This window comes from Zingiber officinale, chromosome 11B (assembly GCF_018446385.1).
Source record: "Zingiber officinale cultivar Zhangliang chromosome 11B, Zo_v1.1, whole genome shotgun sequence".
NCBI classification, from domain to species: Eukaryota; Viridiplantae; Streptophyta; class Magnoliopsida; order Zingiberales; family Zingiberaceae; genus Zingiber; species Zingiber officinale.
This window is the reverse complement of record NC_056007.1, coordinates 4,357,981-4,384,530: the sequence shown is the minus strand read 5'-3', so window position 1 is coordinate 4,384,530 and position 26,550 is coordinate 4,357,981. Positions and strand designations below refer to the sequence as shown.

Below are 26,550 nucleotides of genomic sequence, written 5' to 3'. Positions count from 1 at the left end.
ATCGGCATGGCACCTTATGAGGCACTCTATGGGCGGAGGTGCAGATCACCAATCTGCTGGTATGAGAGTGGTGAACAGAAGGAACTAGAGCTTCAGACAGATCTAGTAGCAGATACCACAGCAGCCATACAGCAGATTCGCCAGAGGATAGAGACAGCACAGAGCCGTCAGAAGAGCTATGCCGATACACGACGCAGACCCCTAGAGTTTTCAGTTGGGGATACAGTTTTCCTCAGAGTAGCTCCCATGAAGGGAGTCATGCGTTTTGGGAAGAAGGGCAAGCTAGCTCCCAGATATGTGGGACCATACCTTATCACGAAGAGAGTGGGCAAGGTAGCATATGAGCTAGAGTTACCTCAGGAGATGTCAGCTGTCCACAACGTATTTCATGTCTCCAGCCTGAAGAAGCATATTCCAGACGCCACCCAAGTGATTGAGCCCCAGTTGGTACAGGTCCGTGATGATCTCAGCTATGACAGTCGGCCTATTCAGATAATAGACCGAGTAGTAAAGAAATTAAGGAACAAGGAAGTACCATTAGTCAAAGTCAGTTGGCAAAATCACACAGCAGCAGAGGCGACTTGGGAGACAGAAGCCAGCATGAGACAGAAGTACCCAGAATTGTTTTAAGTTCGGGGACGAACTTTTTATAAGGTATGGGGGATTGTAAAGCCCGAAAAATTCCCGATTTTATTTTAGAATTATTCTATGATTCTTCTGGAATTTTTAGATATTTTTCCAGAATTTTCCGAGTAGCGGAAGTAGCAAAAATAATTGGAACCGTAAAATAGCTTAGGCGGGAATCGAAACCGAGACCTATGGTTTACGGATAAGTTTAGTAACCGGTGAACCCAGTAGGGCCGTGCTGAAAGGAAAGGGAAACAATGTAATTTATATTGGAGTTGGGCCTAGTTACCCACTTAATATAAATATAAACTTAAGTTGGGATTTGGTTTATTTTTGGGTTCGGCATTTTCTCTCCTCACCGAAGCCTCCTCTCCCTCTCCCGTTTCTTTCTCTCGGCGCAGCAAACAAAGCAAAGGAGACCTAGGGTTCCTTCCCTAGGATCGTGTGTTCACTTTCCGGCGACAACACCAACACGAAGTCGGTTCTTCTCCGCGAGAGGAACGCGAGGACGTAAGCGGTTAGTCGAACGGAACAGTTTTCGGAAAACCTAACGGATAGAATCGTAAGAAAACCTTGTGATTGAGGTAAGAAACCCCTCACCTGCAGTATAATTGCTCTCGCTTGTTAGTTTTGGCGTTAGTTCAGTAGTTTTACAGTTTTCAGTTTTAGGGTGTGCTTTTAGTGCACACCAAGCATTCGGTAGAATGCCCAGTTCAGAAGGATGCACCAGTAGGTGTCCTAACAGCATGTAAAAATGTATTAGAAACATTTTACTCAGTTTATTATCAGTTATTATAGCTATATGGATCAGATATCCATTGGGTGGGCTCCCACAGTAGCCTCTAGGTTCAGATAACCTAGAACAGCAAAGTAAAATAAAACAGTATTCAGTATTTTACTTTTATTCAGTTGGCACTGTACTTGGATCAGATATCCATGGGCTGGACTCCCACAGTCGTCCCTAGGTTCAGATAACCTAGTAACCCTGCTGGATTCGGAACTTGCAATCCCGGGTCTCGTAGGGATGCGCGCACAGTAAGTACAGTTGCTAGGGCCCCAACAGCATGTTTAGTATTTTCATCTATTATATGTATAGTTTTCAAATTTGAAACTAGTGATGAGAACACTAATTTAGCTTTCAGTTCAGTTCAGGTTCAGTTTACATGATTTGAGTTCATGTACAGATTTAGATATATGCATGACTAGTTCAGTTTCATGCTCAGTTTATAAGTATGCCATGTTCAGTTTAAAGCATGTTCAGTTTATATGCTATGCCATGTTTCAGTTCCAGTTTATGCTTTGTATGATACCATGTCATGCCATGCTTGCATATTCAGTATGTTTCAAACAGCATGTTTTAAAATCATATTTGCATCGTATGCATGATTTAGTGAGGTAGATGGTTTCTTACTAAGCTTTAAGCTTACAGATGCTACTTTTCTTATACTGCAGATACCGATAAAAGAAAAGTGGACTAGCGGAGGCTGGAGGGCGATGCTACGGTGATGTGTGTGTGCAAGGGGTCTGGAATAAAGATCCTTGGGGATCTATACGCTTTTATTTCAGTTTTAGTACTTAACATGTCTAGTTTTATGACTTAGTCTTGTTACTAGGTGTTACAGCTTAGTAAACTATGTCTTGCTTAGTTTATCATGTTTAGAATGTTAGTATTTACATGCTAGAGTGTTTTTCATGTATCTAGAACTTGTGTATGCGATTTTTGGCACGAATCAGTGCTGGAAATCAGAAACTCTGATTTCGTTTCAGACTTTCAGAACCTGGATCGGTCAGCAGACCGATCCAGTGTCATTCCTCTTCCTGGATCGGTCAGCCGACCGATCCAGATGGATACAGTAGCCTACTGTATCTCCCAGGATCGGTCAGCCGACCGATCCATCCACGAACAGAGAGTTCGGGACGGAATCAGCAGTCACTGATCTGTCGGCCGACCGATCAGTGAGCAGCTGGATCGGTAGGCAGACCGATCCAGCCAGTGTTCGCGTGGGCGCCAGTGGATCGTTCCACGGACCAATCCAAAGCTCCAGATTCACCTCCCCAGCATAGCTATGAATATCTAGAAGGTAGTTGGATATGAAATCTCACTCTCACAGAGTTAACAGAGGCAACTACAATAGTTTAGTAAAATTTTATTTTACCCAGTTTCCGCACAGTACGGCACAGTAGCTACAGTAGTTAATGTAGCGATCCGGCTCACAGCTTAGTACCCAGGAGTCGGGTCGTTACAGTTAGGTACTCCTCTGATCAAGTATCATTTAGGTATAAAAACATGAAGAAAATCCTTCCTACATAGCATAGAAAAATATCATGAAATAAGGACTTGTTTAAACCTTCCTAGATTTGAAAACCCTTTCTTTGGCCGAATTTTTCTTAAATTCCTTCCTAAGTTTTCTAATCCTTATAAAATCCGAAAATCACATAAAAAGCCTTGTACCACAGGTGAGGGGAAGCTTACATCCTTTTCGCTTGTGGATCTAAGGTATGGTGATGGAAGAAGTAGCCTCTTCTTCTAGTTCCTTTCCCTTGATTCCCTTGCTTAGTCCTCCTTGTATCTTAGGCTTTCTTAGGAGAAAACCTTGGCTTTGGGGCCGAAGATGGAGGAGAGGGGACTGATGGTTTCGGTGAGGGAGAGGAAGAATGAGAGAAAATGAGAGAAAAATAACTTTCTCTTTTCTTGCTCCCTTTTATGTTAAGGGGGAAGAGGTAGCAAAATTGATTTTTGCTTTCCTTCTCCCTTAGCCTTTTTTTTCCTATTTCCTATTTATTTTATTTATTCATTTATTCTTACCATTCATGATGAAATAAGGGGGATTGAATCCTCTTAATTCCCTCTTTAAATTTTCGGCAACAACAAAGAGGAAGAAGGAGAGAAAGGGAGGAAGGCAAGTTGCCTTTCTCTTGCTCCTTTCTTGTTTTCTTTTGGCTAGCTTTTACTCTTACCTTTATCATGAGTTTCCCTCCTTTGCTATCAATATCTTCTCTCTATCCCAATTGGTTTCTACTAATTAATTCTATGAAATATAATATAAGAGGTTCATGGTTCAATCATTGACCTCCTCTTCTTTTTATTTCATTTTATTTCTTTTTGCTTCAACTCACTTCCTATTATTTTTCTAAGGAAAAATCCGACATTCATATATTTATCTTACAAGCTTAGTGGGTATTACACTCCGAACACAAAACCGGAACACAATGCTAAGTACACAAATACATATACCAAAAATAACAATAAACAATGGCAGAGATAGGTATTCTGATGTGACGTGGGGACCGGCAGCCAGGATACTCCAAGCGTCTCCATAAATAACCTAGTACCTGAAAAAGATAGTGTCCACGGGGGTGAGTTCAACAACTCAGCAGATACCTAGTTGACATGTATAGTAAACTATAACAAATAGTAATTGTTGAGGTTGCAAGGTTGCAAACATAGTCCCATATTGGAAACACATGGGAAAGATCATGAGTTTATAAGAGAAAAGATATCTCCATTGGCATGAGGCCTTTTGGGGAGAGCCCAAGAGCAAAGTCATGAGGGTCTAGGCCCAAAGTGGACAATATCATGCTATTGTGGAGATATCTAAATTCTTTTCGATCCTACAAGTGGTATCAGAGCAGGTACCGCTCTGATTTGGTGCAACCACCAATCAGACTGGGGGTGAAATTCTTTCTTTTTTCGATCTTCAGTTTTACACTCAAACTCCAAACTGGTTTATCATTTTTTTTTTTGGAGCTAAATTGGTGCAACACCAATCTAGATTTTTCTACTATTTTTCTCTTCCCGCACTACTAGTCCAAGACCAAGTCTTGGGATATTTTTTTTCGGTTATTTACCTGTGCACAGAATGTCCCAACAAGAAGGATTCAGCACAGTATGACCTCCACTCTTTAACGGGGATGACTTTCCGTACTAGAAGAAGCGCATGGAGGTCTACCTCAAAACAGACTTCGACCAGTGGATGAGCATTACGAGACCCTACAAAATTTCGGCAGACACCTCCGGGAATATACTGGATCCTGAAGACTGGACAGCTGACTTGAAGAAGAAGGCGTCAACAGAAAATAAAGCGATCAACACTCTACAGTGCGGACTAACAAGAGAAGAACTAAACAGATTCGGTCCACACAAAAATGCTAAAGAACTGTGGGACAAATTGATCGAGCTGCACGAGGGAACGAGCGACGCTAAGGTAACAAAACAAGACCTGCTTTTAAATAAAATTTTTAATATAAAAATGCAGGAAGGAGAAACAGCGAATCAACTCCACGCGAGGATCAAGGACATCCTCAACGGGCTTCATGCGATAGGCCACCAGATGGAGAACATGGACTTAATAAGGTACGCATTAAACGCCTTTCCACGTAATAGTTTGTGGGCATCAATAGTGGATGCCTACAAAATTTCTAAGAATCTTTCTAAATTAAAATTAGATGAGCTTTTCTGTGAATTAGAATTACACGAACAAACTAATGCTGGAGCCGAGAAAGGTATAGCTTTATTTGCAGGTTCCTCCAAAGAAAAGAAAAGCAATCCTGAATTTGAAGAAGAATCTAACCAAGACTCCGAAGACGAAGAACACCTGGTGAACTTGGTAAGAAAAATGTTCACCAGGAGAAAGAGGAGCTTCAGCAAAAAGGACCTTCAAAAGATCAGCTCTCCCTTAGAACAAAAGAACGTGACTTGCTACGGATGCAATAAAAAAGGACACTACAAGAACAAATGCCCAAAACTGAAGTTCGACAAACCAAAGCCAACCAAAAAGAAGGCACTCAAAGCAACGTGGGACGACTCCTCGGACGAATCGGAGGAAGAAGAGCAGAAACATCAGAGCCACCTCGCACTGATGGCCCGCGAAGCCGAAACAGAAAACGAGTCGGAAGATGAAGACGGGTCTGAACCCGAAATAAGCCATGAGTTCGTACTCGTTTCCGAAGGCTCGAATGAGGTATATTTTAATTTAAACAAAAAAATTTTTAGAATCATCTCCTATTTAAATAGTAAATTAACTAAAGTAGAAAATGAAAACAAATCACTTCTTGAGGAAAATCAAAACCTCAAGGAACAAATCAAAAATTCAAATCCAACTCAAGATCTAACACTTGAGGAAGAGAATCTATCATTAAAAAATGATATTAAAAATTTAAAAGAAATGCTAGAAAAATTTACAACAAGATCAAAAAATTTAGACTTAATCCTAAATAATCAAAAAGCATGTTATAATAAAACCGGACTAGGATATAAGTCGAATTCAAATAAAACCTTCAAATCATTAATAACCCAATACAAATCAACCAATCTAGCTTGGGTTCCGAAAGCGTGTCTGACCACGCAAGTAAGACTTAATCAATATTATATACCTAAAGAAAAAATACATTATATAAAATCGAATAAACCAAACCAAAATCCAAAATACAAACCTAAATCAAAATTCAAAATCTAAACAGTTTAAAAATCAACAATTGGTATCAAAGCCTGGACTGCCAGAAGGTTTAACCGCCTACTGTGCACAAGAGCTATGGTCTAATTGAACCATGTGAGTACAATATTAATCTTGAACAAAGAAAGTGGGGGCTCCTATGTTCGGATCAAGAGGACCAGACACCAGGCAGGAAGTCCTAGTTGCGATTAGGCAAGGAAGTCCTAGTAGGTCGGGTGGACTGAGGGGCAGGAAGACCTGGTGGGTTGAGGATCAGACATGGGAAGCCTATGGTCCTTTGTTTGAGGGGGGATTGTTGGGGTTGCAAGGTTGTAAACATAGTCCCATATTGGAAACACATGGGAAAGATCATGAGTTTATAAGAGAAAAGATATCTCCATTGGCATGAGGCCTTTTGGGGAGAGCCCAAGAGCAAAGTCATGAGGGTCTAGGCCCAAAGTGGACAATATCATGCTATTGTGGAGATATCTAAATTCTTTTCGATCCAACAGTAATAACTATGGAGTACAGTCTCCTGAACAAAAGAAGGTAATGTATAATAGAAAAGGCTGAAGAGTACTGTACTCACCAGGGCCACCTATCAGAATAATCAGGTCGTCAGACCGGAAGTGTCATAAATCCTGTATGCATGTCAAACATATGCATCCATCCAAATGCAACATATAAGTGCAGCAAACACAAGCAGTAAATGCATAAATGTGTATGATGCCAATGATGCGTCCTGGTCACCCCTGACGCCAGTCAGTCATCTCACACACAATAGTGAGGCTGAGTGGGTAGGGCTGTGACAACCGTGCACTCTACCATCACTACACGTGATGAGTGAGTGAGTGGACGGGATGCTGTCGGAGTACTCCTGTCCTGTGACCCCAAATCATAAATGGGGGAGCTCAATGCTCTCATCTCCACAGTGCGATGACGGGAGGTATCTCTAAGCTACCTGAGTCACATGACCAACAGCCAAACGAGTCCACCGTATCTGGCTACTACTGCTTGCTACACTAAATGCCAGTGAGCCAAGCAGGCAGGCTGTCGGCTACCACGCTGAGTCCTCGGACCAGCAGAGCCAAGCAGTGAACCGCCACACACACTGCGATATACCACTAACCCATGGTGGTGGTGTGTGAGTACATGTAATGGCGATGTGCTCAACCATAGTGGAGCCGACCACAACATGCAATCATGATGCATGACACTAAGCATGGCAATAAACTGATCAGCATAACCATATCCATATACATAAAATGAGTATCATAATATTGATGGTCAAATACGAAGATCTAAAGTACACAGGTCAGATAGGATATCAAAAACCTAGGTCCTGAACATAACAAGCATGGTATGTCACTACTTCTCTGAGCATATATATATATATATAATCATGTGGGTACTAACATAAAATGCATATCAGGTGAGCAAACAAGCATGTTACAGGTATCCAAAAGTGACATACCGAAACAATGACGAACATAATTATTACTAAAAGCTATGACCTACTAGACATATCAACAAGACATATCAAAAAGATAAGTCAAGGTACCCGCCTTCAATGTAGACTGAGCTAATCAACATCTATGTCGAAGTGCTCGTCCCGAATCAACGTCCTGCAAATCACATGATTATAATTTAGCTAATTATATATGCAACAATTAGCTAAATCTCAACTCAACCTAATTAGGGAAAACCCTAATCAAATAACCCTTTAATCCCTTAATCTTTCCAAAACACTATACATCTTATAATCAATCCAATGATCCTTGATATCGATCATAACTCTTCTATTAATCAAAATGTCAATTTGATTAAAAATCCATCATAACAAATCATGATACTAACCCCATAATCCTATAAATGATCATGTGACCTACTACATCATGTATCAAAATTTACTACACCATACCTCAAGCTGCACAGATTAACAACCTCAATCCCGAAAATGAATCAATCCTCTGTTCACAATTAACACTTAAATTCTTAAAACCATAACCAAATTCAATGCAGCAACAAAATAATGGATTTAATTTAGTACTAATCCAATTCTATACATTTCTCACCTCGATGCAACACTGCAACTAAAGAGGTACTGCTGGAACCCATCGGATCAAGAAGGAGAAAGTGGTGATCGGCAACAGGGACAATCCACAGCAAACAACCTACTGGAATCCATCACTTGGCACCTTCTCCGTGACCAAGACAGTGAAGAGAGGACGAAGCCCGGAGCTAGGGCACGATTCACTGGTGGCAGTGGAAACCAGGGCACCGGCAGAGGGAAGCTAGCAGCCGGTGATCAGAGCACAAGGGCAAGACCTCATGGCCAGATCAGACAGAAGAGGAGCGCTGGCGAAGAGAGGAAAAGGGAGAACCTCGGCTCGGCAGAATCCTGCGACCACAGTTAGGGCTCACTGCCAACCGGTGCTAGGGCTGAGGAGGAGCAGTCTGTGGTGGGTCAGACCTAGTGGCCGGCGACAACAATCGGAGGCGCACGATGGCGGTCGGCTGTGGCAACCGGTAAAGCAAGAAGGAGAGGTGAGGATCGGCCGGCGATGGCTCTCACAGCGTCGGGGAGAGGCCAGGCGCCCCTGGTCAGTGCGAGGGAGAGGCACTCACAGGTTCGGGTAAAAAAAAAGAAACGGAGGAATAAAGAAAATAAAAAGAAATAAAAGAAAAGGAAATGTAAATATAAACATTTCCTCGCTTAAAGGGGTAGCCTAAACAGGCTTTCCCGGGCGCCTTTTTTTTCCCCGTTAACTCGTCCGTACGAGCTCCGAAAAATTCTAAAAAAATTTCCAAAAATTCTAGAAAATTCCCTTATTAATATTTACCTATTTTCCGATATTTTACAATAGCTGGCACCACTAACTAAACTACTCGACTGGGTAACCGAACTTAATCTACCCGAAACGAGTAAACAAGAGTAGACTACCTGGCAGGGTAATTAAGGTTAGATTAAAACGGGCTAGGTTTAACTTGACCCACAGTACTGGTGAAGTTTTTGGATGATAGTACGTTAGGGAAGCTTGGGCATCGCATGTCTAGGAAGATATGGCTTCGACCTGGTGCATTTAGCCAAGTGGAACTGACCGAAGCTACCCTTAAATGGATCCTAACTAGTTAGACCAAGGATTAGTATTAATTTCAATGGGTAGGACTATTTGGGAAACCTCGAAGGCATGATTACTTTGATGAGCTCCTTGTGACTCACCATAGCCCAGAAGTTTATCCAAAGAATGCTTACTTGTTGAACCCAAAGCTAAACCTGAATCTAACACAGAGTTAACCCTTACCCTTAAATTCAACCTTAATTCATCTCACAACAATTATAGGGGTTCCTGACTGAAAATTTAGATTGGGTGAGATACCTAAGAAATTAAAACTAAAATTGACTTAAACTTAAACAAAATTAATTAATTAAAAATCTTTTCTAAATTAATTTCAAAATTAATTAAAATTCTTTTAAAAATTAATTTCAAATTTATTTGAAAAATCTTTTCAAAATCATTTCAAAATCTTTAAAACTTAATTTCAAAATTCTTTTAAAATTTATTTGAAAAATATTTTCAAAATCTTGAAAACTTAATTTCAAAATTCTTTTAAAATTTATTTGAAAAATCTTTTCAAAATCTTCAAAATTAATTAAAATTCTTTTCAAAATTAATTTCAAATTTATTTGAAAAATATTTTCAAAATCATTTCAAAATCTTTAAAACTTAAGTTCAAAATTCTTTTAAAATTTATTTGAAAAATCTTTTCAAAATCTTTAAAACTTAATTTCAAAATTCTTTTAAAATTTATTTGAAAAATCTTTTCAAAATCATTTCAAAATTTTCAAAATTAATTAAAATTCTTTTAAAATTAATTTCAAATTTATTTGAAAAATCTTTTCAAAATCTTTAAAACTTAATTTCAAAATTCTTTTAAAATTTATTTGAAAAATCTTTTCAAAATCATTTCAAAATCTTTAAAACTTAATTTCAAAATTCTTTTAAAATTTATTTGAAAAAAAATTTCAAAATCATTTGAAAATCTTTAAAACTTAATTTCAAAATTCTTTTAAAATTTATTTGAAAAATCTTTTCAAAATCTCTTAAAACTCCTTTAAAATTATTTGAAAAATCTTTTCAAAATCATTTCCAAATCTCTTAAAACTTCATTTCAAAATTATTTGAAAAATCTTTTCAAAATCTTTAAAACTTAATTTCAAAACTCTTTTAAAATTATTTGAAAAATCTTTTCAAAATCTTAAAACTTCATTTTAAAATTATTTGAAAAATCTTTTTATAATCTCTTAAAACTCTTTTAAAATTATTTGAAAAATCTTTTCAAAATAATTTTAAAATATTTAAAACTTAATTTCAAAATTCTTTTAAAAATTATTTGAAAAATATTTTCAAAATCTCTTAAAACTCTTTTAAAATTATTTGAAAAATCTTTTCAAAATCATTTCAAAATCTTTAAAACTTAATTTCAAAATTATTTTAAAAAGTATTTGCAAAATCTTTTCAAAATCATTTCAAAATCTTTAAAACTTAATTTCAAAATTCTTTTAAAATTTTTTTTGAAAAATCATTTCAAAATCTTTAAAACTTAATTTCAAAACTCTTTTAAAATTATTTGAAAAATCTTTTCAAAATCTTTAAAACTAAATTTCAAAATTCTTTTAAAATTATTTGAAAAATCTTTTCAAAATCTTAAAACCTCATTTTAAAATTATTTGAAAATCTTTTCAAAATCTCTTAAAACTTCATTTCAAAATTATTTGAAAAATCTTTTCAAAATCATTTCAAAATCTAAAACTTAATTTCAAAATGTTTTTAAAAGTTAATTTCGAAATCATTTAAAAATTATTAGAAAAATCTTTGAAAAATTATTTTAAAAATCTTTTAAAACTTAATTATTTGAAAAATCTTTTAAAACTTCATTTAAAAATTATTAGAAAAATATTTGAAAAATTATTTTATAAATCTTTTAAAACTTAATTATTTGAAGAATCTTTTAAAAATCTTTTAAAACTTAAAAGTTATTTGTAAAATCATTTGAAAAATGATCATTTCAAAATCATTTGAAAAATCCCTTGAAAAATTAATTTCAAAATTATTTCAAAACTACTTAAAAAATTATTTGAAAAAGCATTTGAAATATCCTCTGAAAAATTAATTTCAAAACCCTTTTTTCAGAAATTATTAAATTTTTTGAAATTCTAAACTCAATTAATTTTTAAATCTTCAAAATAATGGGCACATATTTGGAATTCTAACTGATTTTTTCAATGTTGTAAATTAAAGTAAACTCCATCTCACACTCACTCATATGCTAAACATGTTTGTTAATCTAGAATGAGTGAGATGGAAAATTAGGAAAATAATTTTTTAACCTCTCATGCTTGAACTCCTGAACTCAAAAATTTATTAAGGCATTAATTAAGGGGGAGTGATTTTGAGTCGGTTTTAAAATTAGTTTTTCTTTAAAAATTTTGACTTGACCTCAAGATTAAAAACTATTTTTGGCACATCTACGAAAATTCAAGTTATTTTTAAATTAGCTTTAAAATTAAAATTATTTATGACCTGACTCCTCTATAAGCTAAATGTTTTCAAAGCTAAGTACTTAATTAGCGACAATTCTCTAACTTAGTTAAATTATTTTCTAAACTTAGCTACTTGGCAAGATATTTTCTCAACGCAATCATTTTTAAGCTGAAAACATAGCTAAGTATTTTCAAATTTAGCTAAATATTTTTTTAAAAAAAAAACATTTAGCTAAGTACTTTTTAAAGTGTTTAAAAAAAAAAGGAAGAAATTTAGCTAAGTGTCTCTCAAAGCAACTGTTTTCAAATGCTAAGTTCTGCTGAAAATGTTAAGTATTTTCCAAAGCATTCTCAAAATCTCATCAAAACAGTTTTTTTTTAAAAAACTAAATCTTCTTGAAATCACAAAAATTTGTTAAGTTACTGTTTAAAGACAAAATAACTTTATCTCAGCTAAAAGTATCTCTCAAACTAAAGGAAGAATTTTACTTTCAAAATTATGATTTCACCTAGCTAAAAGTCTTACAAGAAAAACTTAGTGTTTATCAAAAGTATGTTTAACCCTCTATTTTTCTCTTTGAAAGATAAGATTGAAAATTATCTTTGAATGTTAAGCTAAGGCCTAGATTTTCTTCACTCTCTTGGGTATTTTGATATATGGCAAAGGGGGAGAGTAGGAAGAAATTCAAAGAAAATTATAAATTAAAATTCAAAGAAAATTAAAACAAAAATTTTGTTGTGAATGTGCCTATGCTTTATTTATGCCTGCGATTATTTATGCGTATCTTTATTGTATTTTTACTTAACTTTGAATTTCGGTTGCCATAATCAAAAAGGGGGAGATTGTTGGTGCAGTAAACATCCAACGATCGAACCTCAGTTTTGATAATGGCAAAGGGATTCAAAGTTAAGATCCCTTGTTATCTAACGTGGTTAAATAAGGTTTCAGGAAAGTCCTAACTGCGGTTAGGAAGGGGAAAATCCTAAGGGGGGGTAACCTTAGGTCCTAGGGGGTGGTAACCCTAGGTGAAGGAAAATCCTAAGGGGCGGCAACCTTAGGTCCTAGGGGGCGGTAACCCTAGGTGGAGGAAAACCCTAAGGGGCGGCAACCTTAGGTCCTAGGGGGCGGTAACCCTAGGTGGAGTAAAACCCTAAGGGGCGGCAACCTTAGGTCCTAGGGGGTGGTAACCCTAGGTGGAGAAAAACCCTAGGGGGCGGTAACCCTAGGTCCTAGGGGGTGGTAACCCTAGGCGGAAAGTCCAGTCGGTCTGGAGGATCGGACTGGCATCAGGTAAATCTCCTGAGTGGAGTAGGTGAGGACGCGTTCCCCGTAGAGGGAACAGTAGGCGTCGGGTCGACCTAGGATTTTCGGTCGGAAATCCGAAGTCAGACCCGGACAGTCCGGAGACTGTCATAAACATTCTTTATTATTCATACTGTTATTTTGTTCTAACTTGGTGTTGCAGGATGTTTTTTGGGACTAACATGTCTTGCAGGTACAAAATAACGAAGATTTACCTTGGATGAACAGTGTCCAAGGCGCATCGGGTGCAAAAGCTGATCTGGCTGCGAAGCTTCAATGGAGGCACCTTCATGAGGGTATAAGGCGCCTTGGAAGGCGCCTTGAGCAGGGTATAAGGCGCCTTAAAGGGATGAAGTTCGACCAGATCAAGTTTGATTCACGCGGAAGACTCCGCAGCATGGAGGCGCCTTGAACAGCCTTCAAGGCGCCTTGAACATCCTTTATAAGGGGGGTTCGACCAGCACTTCAGAATATCAAGTTTCAAGTGATTCCAGTGCTACGTGCTGCTCCAAACAACGTTTCGAAGTGCTGCTACTTGTGCCCGACGACCAGGAGCTCCGGATCTTCATTTCTTTGTCGTCGGTATAATTAATTATTGTCATTTATTGTACTTCAATTTGTAATTCTTATCGAGCTTATAGTTGTTGCCCACCGGAAGCGATCAAGGATCGCGGGCCTTCGAGTAGGAGTCGCCTTAGGCTCCGAACGAAGTAAATCCTCCGTGTTCTTCTGTGTGTGTTTCGCTACTTTATTTCCGCTGCACATATACTGACTATATAAAAGAACAATACCTTTGTTATTATGGAAGTGTGTACTCTTAATCATGATATAATAACAAGCACATATACTTAATACTTATTTCTTTAATTTATCAAAGGGTGTGATTTAGCTCGATAAATCAATAGGCCCGATAAGCTGGGAAATGATATTATTTATATGATGTGTTGTTGATTATAGAATGAAATTGTGTCCTAGTAATCTAGGTTGATGATGTCCCCTTGAGGAGCTCATAAGGATTGTCATGTAAACCCTGCAGGTGGACTTAGTTTTACATGATGATAAGGTTGAGTGGTACTACTCTTGGAGTTAGATATTAATTAAGTGAGTTGTCAGTAACTCATTTAATTAGTGGACATTCAATATCTTAAACACAGGGAGACTAACACACTCATGATAAGAAGGAGCTCATATAGTAATATGGGATTGGTGTGGTAGTGCAATAATAACTCTTTAGTGGAATGAGATATTATTGATGAACTCGAGTTGGGTGTTCAGGGCGAACACGGGAAGCTCAAGTTCATCGGGAGACCAAAACCAATTCCTCCTCGCGGTCCCTGTCGTAGTCTCTTATTTATAAAGTCTTATACCTGTTAGACCCCGTGGTTGTTTTGATGTGATCAACCAAGTTAGTTAGGTCCTGCTTTGTGTTTGATCCCTGTATCTGAGTGTGCAGGAGCTTAGGAGCGCAGGAAGTCGAGCGGAAGATGCAGCTAGCGAGAAGGACAGCACGGGAAGGAAGCCGACGGGCTCGGTGCATCCGAAGGACGAGAGAGCCGCGGAAGAGTACGCCGGTGGGCGAGAAGAACGTGCACGACGTTCGAGGGATGTTAAGCCGGGAAGGAAGGCTGCTCGAGGAGAAGGCCGAAAATTGGGTTCGGGTGAGCCCTATTTCGGTTGCCCGGAATCACCCAAAAGAACAGAGCTTCGGAAGTTGAAGCAGAGAAGCGAGTATGCTGGAAAACCTGCTCAAGACGCCTTCATCATGGCTTGAAGGCGCCTTCAAGGCTTGATGAAGGCGCCTTCATCGGGTCAAAATGACCGTTTGTGCTGCGAATAAAGTTCTATCCATCACTTCCTTGGAGGCGCCTTGGACCTCCGAGATAGAATTTCCAGAGGTTATATAAAGGCCCCTGGAGTTAGGAATTATTCATCAATTGTTCTTTCAGCTCTATAGTCATTCCTAGCAACTTGTCTGAGCTTTCCATTGTGTAAAAGACTTCTCCGCCTTCAGAGAAGGAGATCTTTTCAAAGCGCTTTTCTTCTGCCTTGGATTAACAACCATCTTGGTTGTAACCAAGTAAATCGATGAGTCTGTTTCTTTGTTTATTTTACAGTTGCTTATTATTTTGAGTTGAAAGTTTGAGGAGGGTATATTTTATTTTCAGAAGCAATTCACCCTCCCCCCCCTCTTGCCAGCCTCCGCTGCACCTACAATTGGTATCAGAGTCAGACCACCTTAGAAAGACTAACCGCCGACTAAAGCACGTAGAAGAATGATATATAGAGTTGCAGCATACAAGATAAATTTCAAAAGAAGGAAATTTATTTGGAGTTTATCAAGACCACAAATCAATCAGCAGATGTTCTTATCAAGATTATATCTATTTTAAAAAAAAAGGTAGATCCGCTACCTTAGCGGCCCCCCTAGTGTCAGCCCCACGGATATAGAGGGAGGTTCATGCAGGTATACAGGCTATAGGCACATGGCGGGATAAACCCTAGGTCATCAGTTCCTAAGAATCGACCCCTAGCCATTACGCCAGAGATACCATGCGTCTACCGTCTGCGCTACGCCTTGGGGACAAGATTGTGTCTATTTAAAAGCTTTAATGGTTAGAGGATATTACGAAGATTACAAATTAAGAGGGTGTTAAATGATAATTAATTGATTAATATAAAGTATTAATTGTGTTTATGTTTCTTAGGAGTCAATTAGTTGTATTTTATATTTTCCATACAATCAATGTATTTATGAAGTATTTCTTTATAAATTAATGTAATGCATCTATGAAAATAACGACAAAAGATCAAAAGTTAGAGAAGCAAATTTAAATCTTCTCAGAATTTCCATTATCTTTTCTTTTATCTCCAACACGAAGTGCTCGGGAGTGCAACTCATATGGCATTTGGCATTTAGGACTCGATATCTGACAGTCGTGTAGGCTTGGATTATCTAAGATCGGCTCAGATCAGCTAGCAACTCTAGTCCTAGCTTGGTGCTCTACAATCTATTGCTTGGCTTAATTAGTCTATCTTAGGTGACTTAGCCTGGTGACTTAGCTGTCTCAAGATAGAGCTACATAGGTGAACTGAATAGATATCGATGGTAATAATTTAACTTGAGTACTGTAAAATTACATGATTTTGAATCGTTAATCTTGTAATGAATCGATGAATTGAATGAAATTCATATCATTTCCTTTTCCTTCAATTTCTCAGGGATTATAGGAAATGTTTTTGGATGTTTTGAACAAACAAATCTTGTTTAAGTGCTAATTGTGGAACAACATACAAAAGTCAATTACATGACCATTTCATTGGAGTTCAGGACAACCCTTGGGGATGTAGGCACCGAGCTCAGTAGGGCATTTAGCGAGCTGGCAGTAGTCATCAGTGACGCCTCCCCACCAATTGACGGAGTTGATATTATAGTTGCCGAGGGTGAAGAAGGCGATGACGGCCATGAAGCTTGTGCCGGCGTCGAGGGCGGCAGACAGCACATAGGCGTAGCGGCCCCACCACTGCTTGTGGTGCTTGAGCACCCAATAGTTGAAGACAAAGCCGACAATGAACCAACAGTTGAAGTTAACGGTCTTGACTAGGGGAATGTAGCCGGCGGCCGCGAAGATGACGGGGAAGTTGATGAGTCGAATCCATTTCTTCTCCAGGAAGAGACGGTGGAAGAGGTAGACGGTGGCGGGGGCGAAGAGGCCAAGGAGGAAGAAGTAGTTAAGGCCAGAGTAGATGGAGTCGGGGCCGAACATCCGACGAGGCCCAACCACGCCCCATATAACAGAGGAGCTGAAGAACACAGTGTCGCTAGGGCACGTCCACGGGGAGTCCTTTGGCAGCAAGTTGGTCTCACAAATGTGGGGGACGTCGGAGAGCAACCACCATGCTGTGCCGAAGTAGCTCGCGTTGGCGATCACCGAACCCGCTAACTGATCAAACACAAACAAATTAATATTCTTTCCTTCCTTCTTTCTTTCTTTCTTTTATTATTATTATTATTATTATTACTCTAATTGTTTTGAGTAATTGATGGTCTTCCCTCTCTTAGTGATTCAAAATCTATATATATATAAACATACCTGATTAAGAACTCTTGCCCCTACACTATAAGAACATCTTCAACCCACAATATCTTGCTCTACTCATGCACTATGAGAATATTCTTGACCGAGAATATTTACTATTTAAATATCTGCTTACCAAGCACATCTCCACTCCATAGATACACTATGAAACATGCTCGTTCTCACGGGTAGACGCAGTTGGTACTTGTATGAGTGCTTATTCTAATAGATTTGGGAATCAATTTTCAGAGGGTGTAAAATGTTTTATTAGATTTCTGATCTCCCTCATAAAAAGGGTTGCTGCACAAGGGAAAAATACCCCCCCCCCCCCCCCAATTTACTTGTCAGTATATTACCGTGGAGCCGACAATACTAGACCATTTGAGATGAGCGATATCAAATTTAATTTTCTCCACTATGGAACACGCCCAATTGGAAACATCCTTGCTTTACTTACAACCTTTCCTTAGGGATGGAACCTACATCCACCTTCACACAACCATGTGGGACTACACTTGCACATTTCAGCACGGTCAGTCGATAGTTCCATAATTATCGGCAATTGCCATTAGACACGACCAGATGGTAACTAGCAATTAATACTTAATGGTCACCTTTCCTTGTTGTCGGACACAAGGGGCCAAACCCTAACGGCAAATGTATAATTAAGAGGGCATCTAAACCCTAAAATCTAAAAACTCTAAACTCTCGTTTTTCTTATTCTTCCACTATAGACAGCGTCTTCCATTCCTTAATAATGTTACAATAGATATAAGAACCGGAGCTACAAAGGCACCGAAGCAGTCGACTCTATCGATCATAACCCATAGAGAGGAGAGTGAGACATGGAGTAACATGAATCAACAACTTAATTACCTGTGCGATGAACATGGATCTAGGAGGAATCTTCATGTAGTGACCGAGCTTGAAATCGGACAGAAAGTTGATGGCTTGACCCATACTCGTGCAACCGTAGGTTTTGAACACCACACTCGCCAATGGATTCCCCGGCATTATGTAGCCAATCACTATCTCTGTTAGTATGTTGATCCCAGGCATCTGCTCATACACGAAATTAATTAACTAATTAATAAACGAATCATATGATTTTCAAAAAAAATAGACTACTGTGGTATTGATTATTGATTTTCAAATACAATACTATGTTATTTTAAGATTTATGTAGCACGAGATTGAGTTTTAAAATACCCCACCACAATACTAGTGTTTTTTGTTTTTTTGAATGAAGTATTAGTGGGCAGTAGAGATAAAATCAAAAAGCAAATGGAATTCTATCTGTAATTTAGAATGCACCCCTCTGCCTGGTTAATTGCAGTTATAATTTTGATTATAATTATATACCGTATTGGTGGTGGCGGCGATGATCCCGATGGGCAGGGTGAAGAAGAAGGCCATGGCCATGGCCAGGAGGAGGCCCCAGTAAGGCAGCTGCAGGGCGCGGCCAAAGCCCTCGACGGTGTAGATGGAGAGCGCGGTGACGAGGAGGAGGAGGAGGTGGAACCACCACTGCGGCACGGCGGCGTAGTTGGCCTTCATCATCCGGCCGTGCACGTCGAGGAACTTCTCGTTGGCCTTGGACGTCGCCTGCCGCCACAGCTTGAGCATGTACTGGCCGTCGAAGAGGAGGACGTGGCAGAGGGTGGCGGTGAGGGTGGCGAAGCCGATGCCGTAGTTGATGGCGAAGGAGGTGCTGATGCGGATGTCGCTGTAGTTCTCGTACTCCTCGACGTTGAGGGTGAAGGTCTTGTTGTCGAGGACGCGGCTGAGGTCGTAGGGCTTGCCGGAGCGCTCGAAGAGTTGGGAGGAGAGGAAGGTGAAGCGGCGGGCGTCGTAGAGGTTGGACCAGTAGCAGAGGGGCAGGAGGATGTAGACGAGGATGACGTAGCCTGCGAGGACGTTGCAGAACACATAGGTGGGGGCCGCTATGGGGCTGCCGATCATGGAGGCGGTGGCCCAGTCGAAGCCGATGGCGCCGACGCCGAGGCCGCGCATGCCGGAGCCGATCTGGTGGATGGGGATGGAGTCCTTCCAAATGAGGCAGAGGATCGAGATGGAGCTGATGGCCGGGAAGAAGTAGTTGGGGACGATGTAGTAGGAGAAGCTGCAGATCATGCAAATGAGGAAGAACTGGAGCCGCGTCACGCCGCCCTTTACCCGCCGTTCTTCCTCGTTCAGTGCTCTGTAATATTGCACAAAGCTCGTTCAATGCAACTTACAGATTGCACAAAATATTAGTCAATTAATCAATGGATTCGATCAGCAATATTAGTCATCGAATTGATATTTTTCAAATTATTTAATCAATTTGTGAAATTTAAAATCAAAATTGAATTGAATAAATAAAAAAATTGGTATTTTTTTTAATTAAATGAAATTTTGAATTAACCCAAATGTACTTTTAGAATCCAAGAATACACATACCTGAACAAAGATGCTACTACTAAAGTGCCAGGCCACCACATGTAAGGGGAATCCACCAAGTATTTTCTGAACAATCCAGCCCATCCAAATCCTAACAACTGAAGCAAAAAATTTTAATAAAAAAATCAAAATTTATAATTCATTTTTTTATTTAATTTACAAATTTGGAGATGAGTTTTTGTGATGATTACTTGAGTGGTTTGTGTGAGGAGGATGGCGGCCATGACGTTGATGCCGCGGTGGTAGAAGGCCTTGAGGATGGTGATGATGTGGACGGCGTAAATGCCGCCGGTGCCGGAGTTGGCAATGATGACGGTGACGACGTGCTCCTTCATGTTGAAGGGGCCGGGGTTGAGGGAGAAGGACCAGTCGAGGAGGGGAATCCTGATGATAGTCGGAGGGAGGACGCGGGCCATCCAGCGGCCCACGGGCAGCGCCAGGATCTGGACGAAGATGGAGTTGACGGAGATCTGGTTGGTCCGATAATTGAAGAACTGGTTGACGAAGGAGAGGAGGACGCAGCTGACGGCACCAAGGATCCATGTTCGGATCGTCAAGCACGGCTGCGATGGGTCGTCGGTCGTCAGCATCGTCATCCGCACTTGCTCGATCGGGCAATCGTCGTCTTCTTTCTCTATTAGAGATTAGAGCTGCTAAGTAAGAACACGAGGTGACAAGAGGAAGAGAAAGAGATTTCAAGAACACAAACCATTGAATTGGGAAGGAGAAGGTTCTGGGGCAACTGAAGCCATTGACAATGATAATATTGTGATCAATTAATTGAACAACGCAATAATAAAATTTTATCCCACTAGATCATATCAGCAAATTAAGATTGAAGTTGAAGGAATGAGAGAGAGATTTTGCAAGGAGTTGAATTTATAAGGCAGTGTGTCAGTTAGGATTCTCATAATTAAGCTTAATTTCCTATATAAAGCAATAGAACTTTTGTTACTAATTATGGGTCCAGTCCACCTTGTTATTGCTATATAGTAGTTGTTGTTGTATTGTGGTAGATTTCGATCCAACTGTCTTTACTACTCTTCTGGTTGTTGTTGCTTTATTTATCATAAGGATGCATTCATTTTGAAAATTGATTGTAATTTCCTTGATAGCTCAATCCATTTGAATTATGTGTCAATGTGATAAATTTGACTTTCTATAACATGCAGTTACGTTATTCAATCTGCTATGTGTCGCATGCTGCACAACTTCAAATTGTTAAAAGTTAACATATCGACGACACACATGCATCGCACACTACAATTAAGTGCATTTACAACTTACGACTGAGTGTTGTAGACGCTTTATTAGGTTCGTTGTAAATATTATTATCAACAACATAATGACACATTGCAAAAAGTTAAATTTGTTATTGTGTGTGCTGATTCTTGTCATGCTCAATAGATTGTGCCTAGAGTGATGTATAGGTCTTGACACAATGACTTACTAACTCTATGTTTATTTAGAGGTGCAATGAGAGAAAGGATAGATGGTGATTTTTATTCCCTAGTTATCTATTATAAAATAATGACCTGATGAATTATAAAATCAATTTATATATCAATTTTTAAATAATATTTAATCCATCCATAATTAGTTAGAATGAGTTTTCCCTCCTATAGCATCATCACTCGCGGCCGCAACCATTTTTCTCTCCTTTCCTTTCTCCTTTTTTTCTTCTTTTCCTTACCTTGTTTACTTGGAAGGGTAAAAATAAAAATTGAAAAAAAAATTATCATGGAAAATTTTCTCTATTTATTTTTTTATTGGCAAATGAACATGTTTATATATACAATATAGATACCCTATAAATTACTCGCATCTAGGACTGATGTATATGTAGTTGCACCAATCCATTTAATTTTTCTAACTGATTCACCTTAAAGGTGACCGATTCGATCCCACACAAAATTTTATTGGTCATCAAAGTAAATCCGAAAGTGCAAGTGTTTTTGTCATTCCACTAGAGGAAAATATCTTACAATACGTCGTAGTTGAGAATTGAATCATGGATACTTGAGAGCGACTAGAATATCGTTGATGCAACATCATAGTTTAGGATAATTTACTTGCTGTCATGGGTGGCTTCCATCGTGGCTGCAAGCGACGTCACTATCAGAACACGGGCAAATAGCGACCAAATTAGCGACAGAATATAAATTCGGTTGCTAATTTAAGATGAGATAAATATCTCCTCTCTAATTCAGTTTATAAAATAGTGACCGAATTAAATTTTCACTATTAATTAGCGATAGAATTAATATTTCATTGCTAAAATAGCAACAGAATTAATGTTTCATCATTAAAATAGCGACGAATCAAAGTCGTTAAACTATAAATTTTAGTGTCGGACTTAAATGTCATAATTAATAGAGACGGAATTAAATTACTGAAATAGAACCCTAAACACATTCCCCAAAATCCGTCCCCATTTCACTTTCCCAATCTCATGTGATTCCCATCTGTCAATCTCCTATTCTGCAATTTCCTCTTTGGACATCCTCTTCCTCTGGCTATCTCCTTCCGTCGATCCTCACGTTATGCTTCTCTTCCCTCTCACCTCGTGCCACAGGGTGTTGCCTTTGTTGCATTCCTCTTCCTCCGACAGTCTCCTTTCATTGACCTCGGTCATGGTCGCAAGCAGCCTTGCTCGTAGCTATGAGCAAGATTACGAGTTTGCTTATTAGGCAGGAGGGTACGAGGCACAGGAGCAGGAGGGCGAAGAAGGCAAAAGAAATAAAAAAACAAATAAAGAAAAGATACATAGCAGTGCTATATGCTCCTCACAATCATGCAATGCTTAGAATATCACTATTCTAGCTTATATATACATAGCCCATCATTTCACTTTTATAGGTCTCATCATTCTATATATCTATATATATATATATAATAAAAAATATTCTAAAAATAAAAAAATGATTTTAAATTTATTATCGATCAAATTAAAACCATTAACTTAAATTAAAAAAATAAAGCCCAAATATATAAAGCATGTCTATTTATAGAAAGTAAAGCTAACTAAATGGGGCATTAATGACCACCTTGACTAGAGAAGTCATCCAAGACGTCGCCCCACCAGTTAACGACGTAGATGCCATAGTTTCTGAGGGCGAGGTTCATTCATTAAAATTGTACCGGAGGGTTCGCCCGTACCGAAGCCTTTTTCATCCGTAGCGAACGATTCATTCATTTGTAATCGATGTAACTATTTCATAATAATCATAACTGTCGCATAGCCATAAATTGTCTAAAATCTTTGCAAAAACTCTCATGTATCTTGATGTGGAGATAAGTTGAGGGGTAGAGAAGAAATTAGGGGGAGGAAGGAGGGTATTTTAGTCTTTTTGCTGGTTAGGACTTTAAAGGGGAAAGGGAGGCACTATAGCAAGGGGAGTTTTCGTGTTTTTTTGGCTTCGTGGAACTTTTTCCGTCGTCACTACAGGACCTTCTTCCTCCCTCTCCTGCTCCTCGCCGACGTCGGCCGCCGACTACCAAATCTTCTCCTCTCCTTCTCCTCCTCGTGACGTCGACGTCGACGCTGGACAGACCGGCCACTGCTCCCTTCGTCCTAAAAGAGATAAAACAGAATTATCAAAATTGACCGGATCAAATTACCAAATCAAATCATATTAGTATTTGGATTATTCTAATAATTCTATTGTAATTACTCTTAGAATTATTCTTAGAATAATTCTATTATTTATTGATTAGTTATTGACCAAGTATTTTTTGAACATTATATATTGTATTATCCTTAGGACAAATATCAATGAACAATAAATTTTATTGCTCTCATATTATTTCTTGCTCTCGCCCTATTCTTCCTCTTTCATGGTATCAGAGTCATCTCTTTTTTATCTTCCCTCAATTTCTTGAGGCGGAGATCGTATAAACGGACAAACGAAAAATACTTATTTTTCTTCCGCTGCCAACCCCCATTGCTTCTCTTTCCTCTGCCTTAATCTCTATTTTTTTTTCATCTATGTGGTTTTTTCTCCACTACCACCGAACAAGTTATTTTTTACTTTAGATGTCGAATACTCGACGACATCAAAGAGGCCAAAAGCAAAGTTCAGACCGATGTCAGATTTGTCACATCGTTGGTCATACTGGAAATATATGCCCTAAAAGACTTGATTGGTCTAGGGTAAAATATCAAATTTGTCTTGGAATTGGACATTTTGGTATTCAATGTCCTAGTCCATTTGATTCAAATTTCATTGGTGGTCCTACAGCCTCAAGACAACCATCTATTTCATAAGTATATCCTAAAGTTCTTTCGTCTGTGTCTACTTGTGGTAAAACCTCAGAGTTTTCATCTACTAATTGGTATATTGACACTGGAGCAACTCATCATGTCACATCAAATTATTATATCCTTACAGACATAATACCATATTATGGCTCAGATATAGTGCAAGTAGGCGATGGTTCAGGTTTGCAAATTGCTAATCTTGGAAACACATATGTTCATTTATCTAATCTAACTTTTCACATGCGCAATGTCTTTCATGTTCCATCTATCACTAAAAATTTACTTTCTACATATCAGTTTTGTCTTGATAACAATGCCATTTTTGAGTTTCATCATAATCATTATCTTATAAAGGATAGAGGAACAAATGCTATTGTGTTTTATGGGAGAATCAAAAATGGCCTCTATTGTCTTCAGAGTTCTTCAATCAAAGCTTTTGTTGGTGAATGCACAAATAAACCAGCTTGGCATGCTCGACTTGGTTACCCTTCCCTTCGTATTATTCAGTCAATCAACAATAGGTATGGTTTACCTACTTCTATTACCTCCTCTCTATCTCATTCATGTAGGGCCTGCATAGAATCTAAAAGTCATAAGCTACCTTTCTCTTCATCTGATCATGTTTCTAATTTTCCACTTGAAATAATCAATTCTGATGTTTGGGCCCCTGCACCTATTTTGTCTAATCAAGGTTTTCAATATTATGTTACATTCATTGATCATTTTAGCAAATATACTTGGCTCTATCCTATGAGAAGGAAATTTGATTTATTTGATATATTCTGTCATTTTCAAATTCAAGTTGAACGATCTTTTAATCGTAAAATACTTTCTTTTCATTCTAATTGGGGAGGCGAATATCAAGCTCTCCATCGTCATCTTGTCTCTTGTGGAATTGTTCATCGAGTTTCTTGTCCTCACACTCCAGAACAAAATGACTCTGCTGAGAGAAAACATAGACATATAGTTGAAACTGCCTTAGCTCTTCTTCATCATGCATCGGTTCCGCTTAAATTTTGGGATGAAGCTGTTAGCACTGCAGTATATCTCATAAATCGACTTCCTACTCCATTGCTCAATCATAAATGTCCTTTTGAAAAACTTTATAATCAAACCCCTGATTACACATTCCTTCGAATTTTTAGTTGCGCATGTTATCCATGGTTATGCCCTTATTCTAAACACAAACTTGACTCTCGTTCACTACAATGTGTTTTTCTTGATTATAGCAATTTGCACCATAGTTATCGTTGCTTGCATATACCAACAAGACGAATTTATATTTCATGACATGTTACTTTTGATGAGTCTCTATTCCCTTTTTCGGTAGCTTCTTCAATCTCTCCTCCAGATACAAGTGACACTTTCTTAATGCCACCTAATATTATCAAAAGTGATGGCATCCTAGGTCATGCTCTGGAGCTCTCTAATAACTCTCCTATACCATCAGAATCACCTCAAGTTGCTGCTCCAATCTTAGAAGCCTCACTGATCGAAGATAATATGCTCTCTGGTTCCTCGGATAATGCAAGTCAATCATCCACATCACCATGTCAACCTACTTCCTCGTCGTCATCAACAAGTGATTCAGATGATAATGCTCCTCGTCGCATGCTTCCCATTAGTGATATTTATGAGCGTTGCCCACCAAATGCAACTCGATATCCCCTTCCACGAGCTTTAGTGGTCTCTTTAAAATCTATTAAACCAACCTGTTTTACACAAGAAAACAAGGATCCAAACTGGCGTAGTGCAATGACTACAGAATTTGATGCACTTCTTCACAATGGAACATGGACTCTAGTTCTGCGCACTCCCTCAATGAATGTTGTGGGCTCTAAATGGATATTTCATCTTAAGCATCGAGCTGCTGGTTCTCTTGAAAGATACAAAGATCGACTTGTAGCTAAAGGATTTAGTCAACAACCAGGTATTGACTTTAATGATACTTTTAGCCCAGTCATCAAAATTATATCTGTCAGACTATTATTATCAATAGCTGTTAGTTCTAATTGGCTTGTACGACAATTGGATATTTCAAATGTATTTCTCCATGGTCATCTTGAGGAAACTGTATTTATGGAGCAACCACCTGGGTTCATTCATCCACAATTTCCATCTCATGTTTGCCAACTCAAGAAATCCTTATATGGTCTTCGACAAGCTACTCGTGCATGGTTTCATCGACTATCTAATTGGTTACAAGCTCAAGGATTTTGTGGATCAAAGACTGACTCGTCTTTATTTCACAAATATAATGATGGAAATATGATATTTTTTCTTATTTATGTGGATAACATTCTGATAACCGGAAATAATTACAAGGGTATCACAACTTTATTAAGTCTTCTCAATCAAGAATTTCCTACTCGAGATTTGGGTATTGCTCATTTTTTTTCTTGGTATTGAGCTTATTCCATATGAGGATGGCTATCTTCTCTCTTAGAGCAAATACATTACTGGACTTCTTCAAAGAGCCAAAATGGATGGAGCACATCCGGTCTCTACACCAATTGTTGTAAACAACTCTCCAACTTCATCCTCTCCTGCTCTATCTGATCCACAGATTTATCGAAGTATTGTTGGGGTCTTACAATACGTCACTATCACATGCCCTGATATTACTTTTGCAGTAAATCGTGCTTGTCAATTCATGCATGCTCCAACTGAATAAAATTGGGATAATGTAAAAAGAATACTTCGCTATCTCAAAGGTACTATTCTACATGATCTTCTTTTATATCGCCAATCGTCTAGAGATTTACATGCATATGGTGATGCAGATTGGGCAAGTTCTCCTGAAGATAGACGCTCTACTAGTGGATATGCAATATTTCTTGGACGAAATCTTATCTCATGGAATT

At 38.6% G+C, this 26,550-nt stretch overlaps 1 protein-coding gene across 1 annotated transcript; it reads right to left on the bottom strand.

The window, feature by feature from the left end:
* Positions 1 to 16,221: 16,221 nt before the first annotated feature.
* Positions 16,222 to 20,021, bottom strand: LOC122035333 (oligopeptide transporter 5-like). The gene is made up of 5 exons (XM_042594744.1): positions 19,617 to 20,021; positions 19,426 to 19,523; positions 18,346 to 19,183; positions 17,860 to 18,042; positions 16,222 to 16,848 (listed from the first exon to the last, which is right to left on the bottom strand). Exons 1-5 carry the CDS (start codon positions 20,019 to 20,021, stop codon positions 16,222 to 16,224), a joined length of 2,151 nt encoding a protein of 716 aa, XP_042450678.1.
* Positions 20,022 to 26,550: the final 6,529 nt, after the last annotated feature.

Bases quoted from the DNA above. Each gene is read 5' to 3' on its own strand.
- LOC122035333 (XM_042594744.1), bottom strand. From the start codon at position 20,021: ATGACGATGCTGACGACCGACGACCCATCGCAGCCGTGCTTGACGATC. The intron at 19,184-19,425 runs GTATGTGTATTC...GCAATATTACAG, and splicing joins GTAGTAGCATCTTTGTTCAG to AGCACTGAACGAGGAAGAAC. The intron at 18,043-18,345 runs GTATATAATTAT...GTGTATGAGCAG, and splicing joins TCGCCGCCACCACCAATACG to ATGCCTGGGATCAACATACT.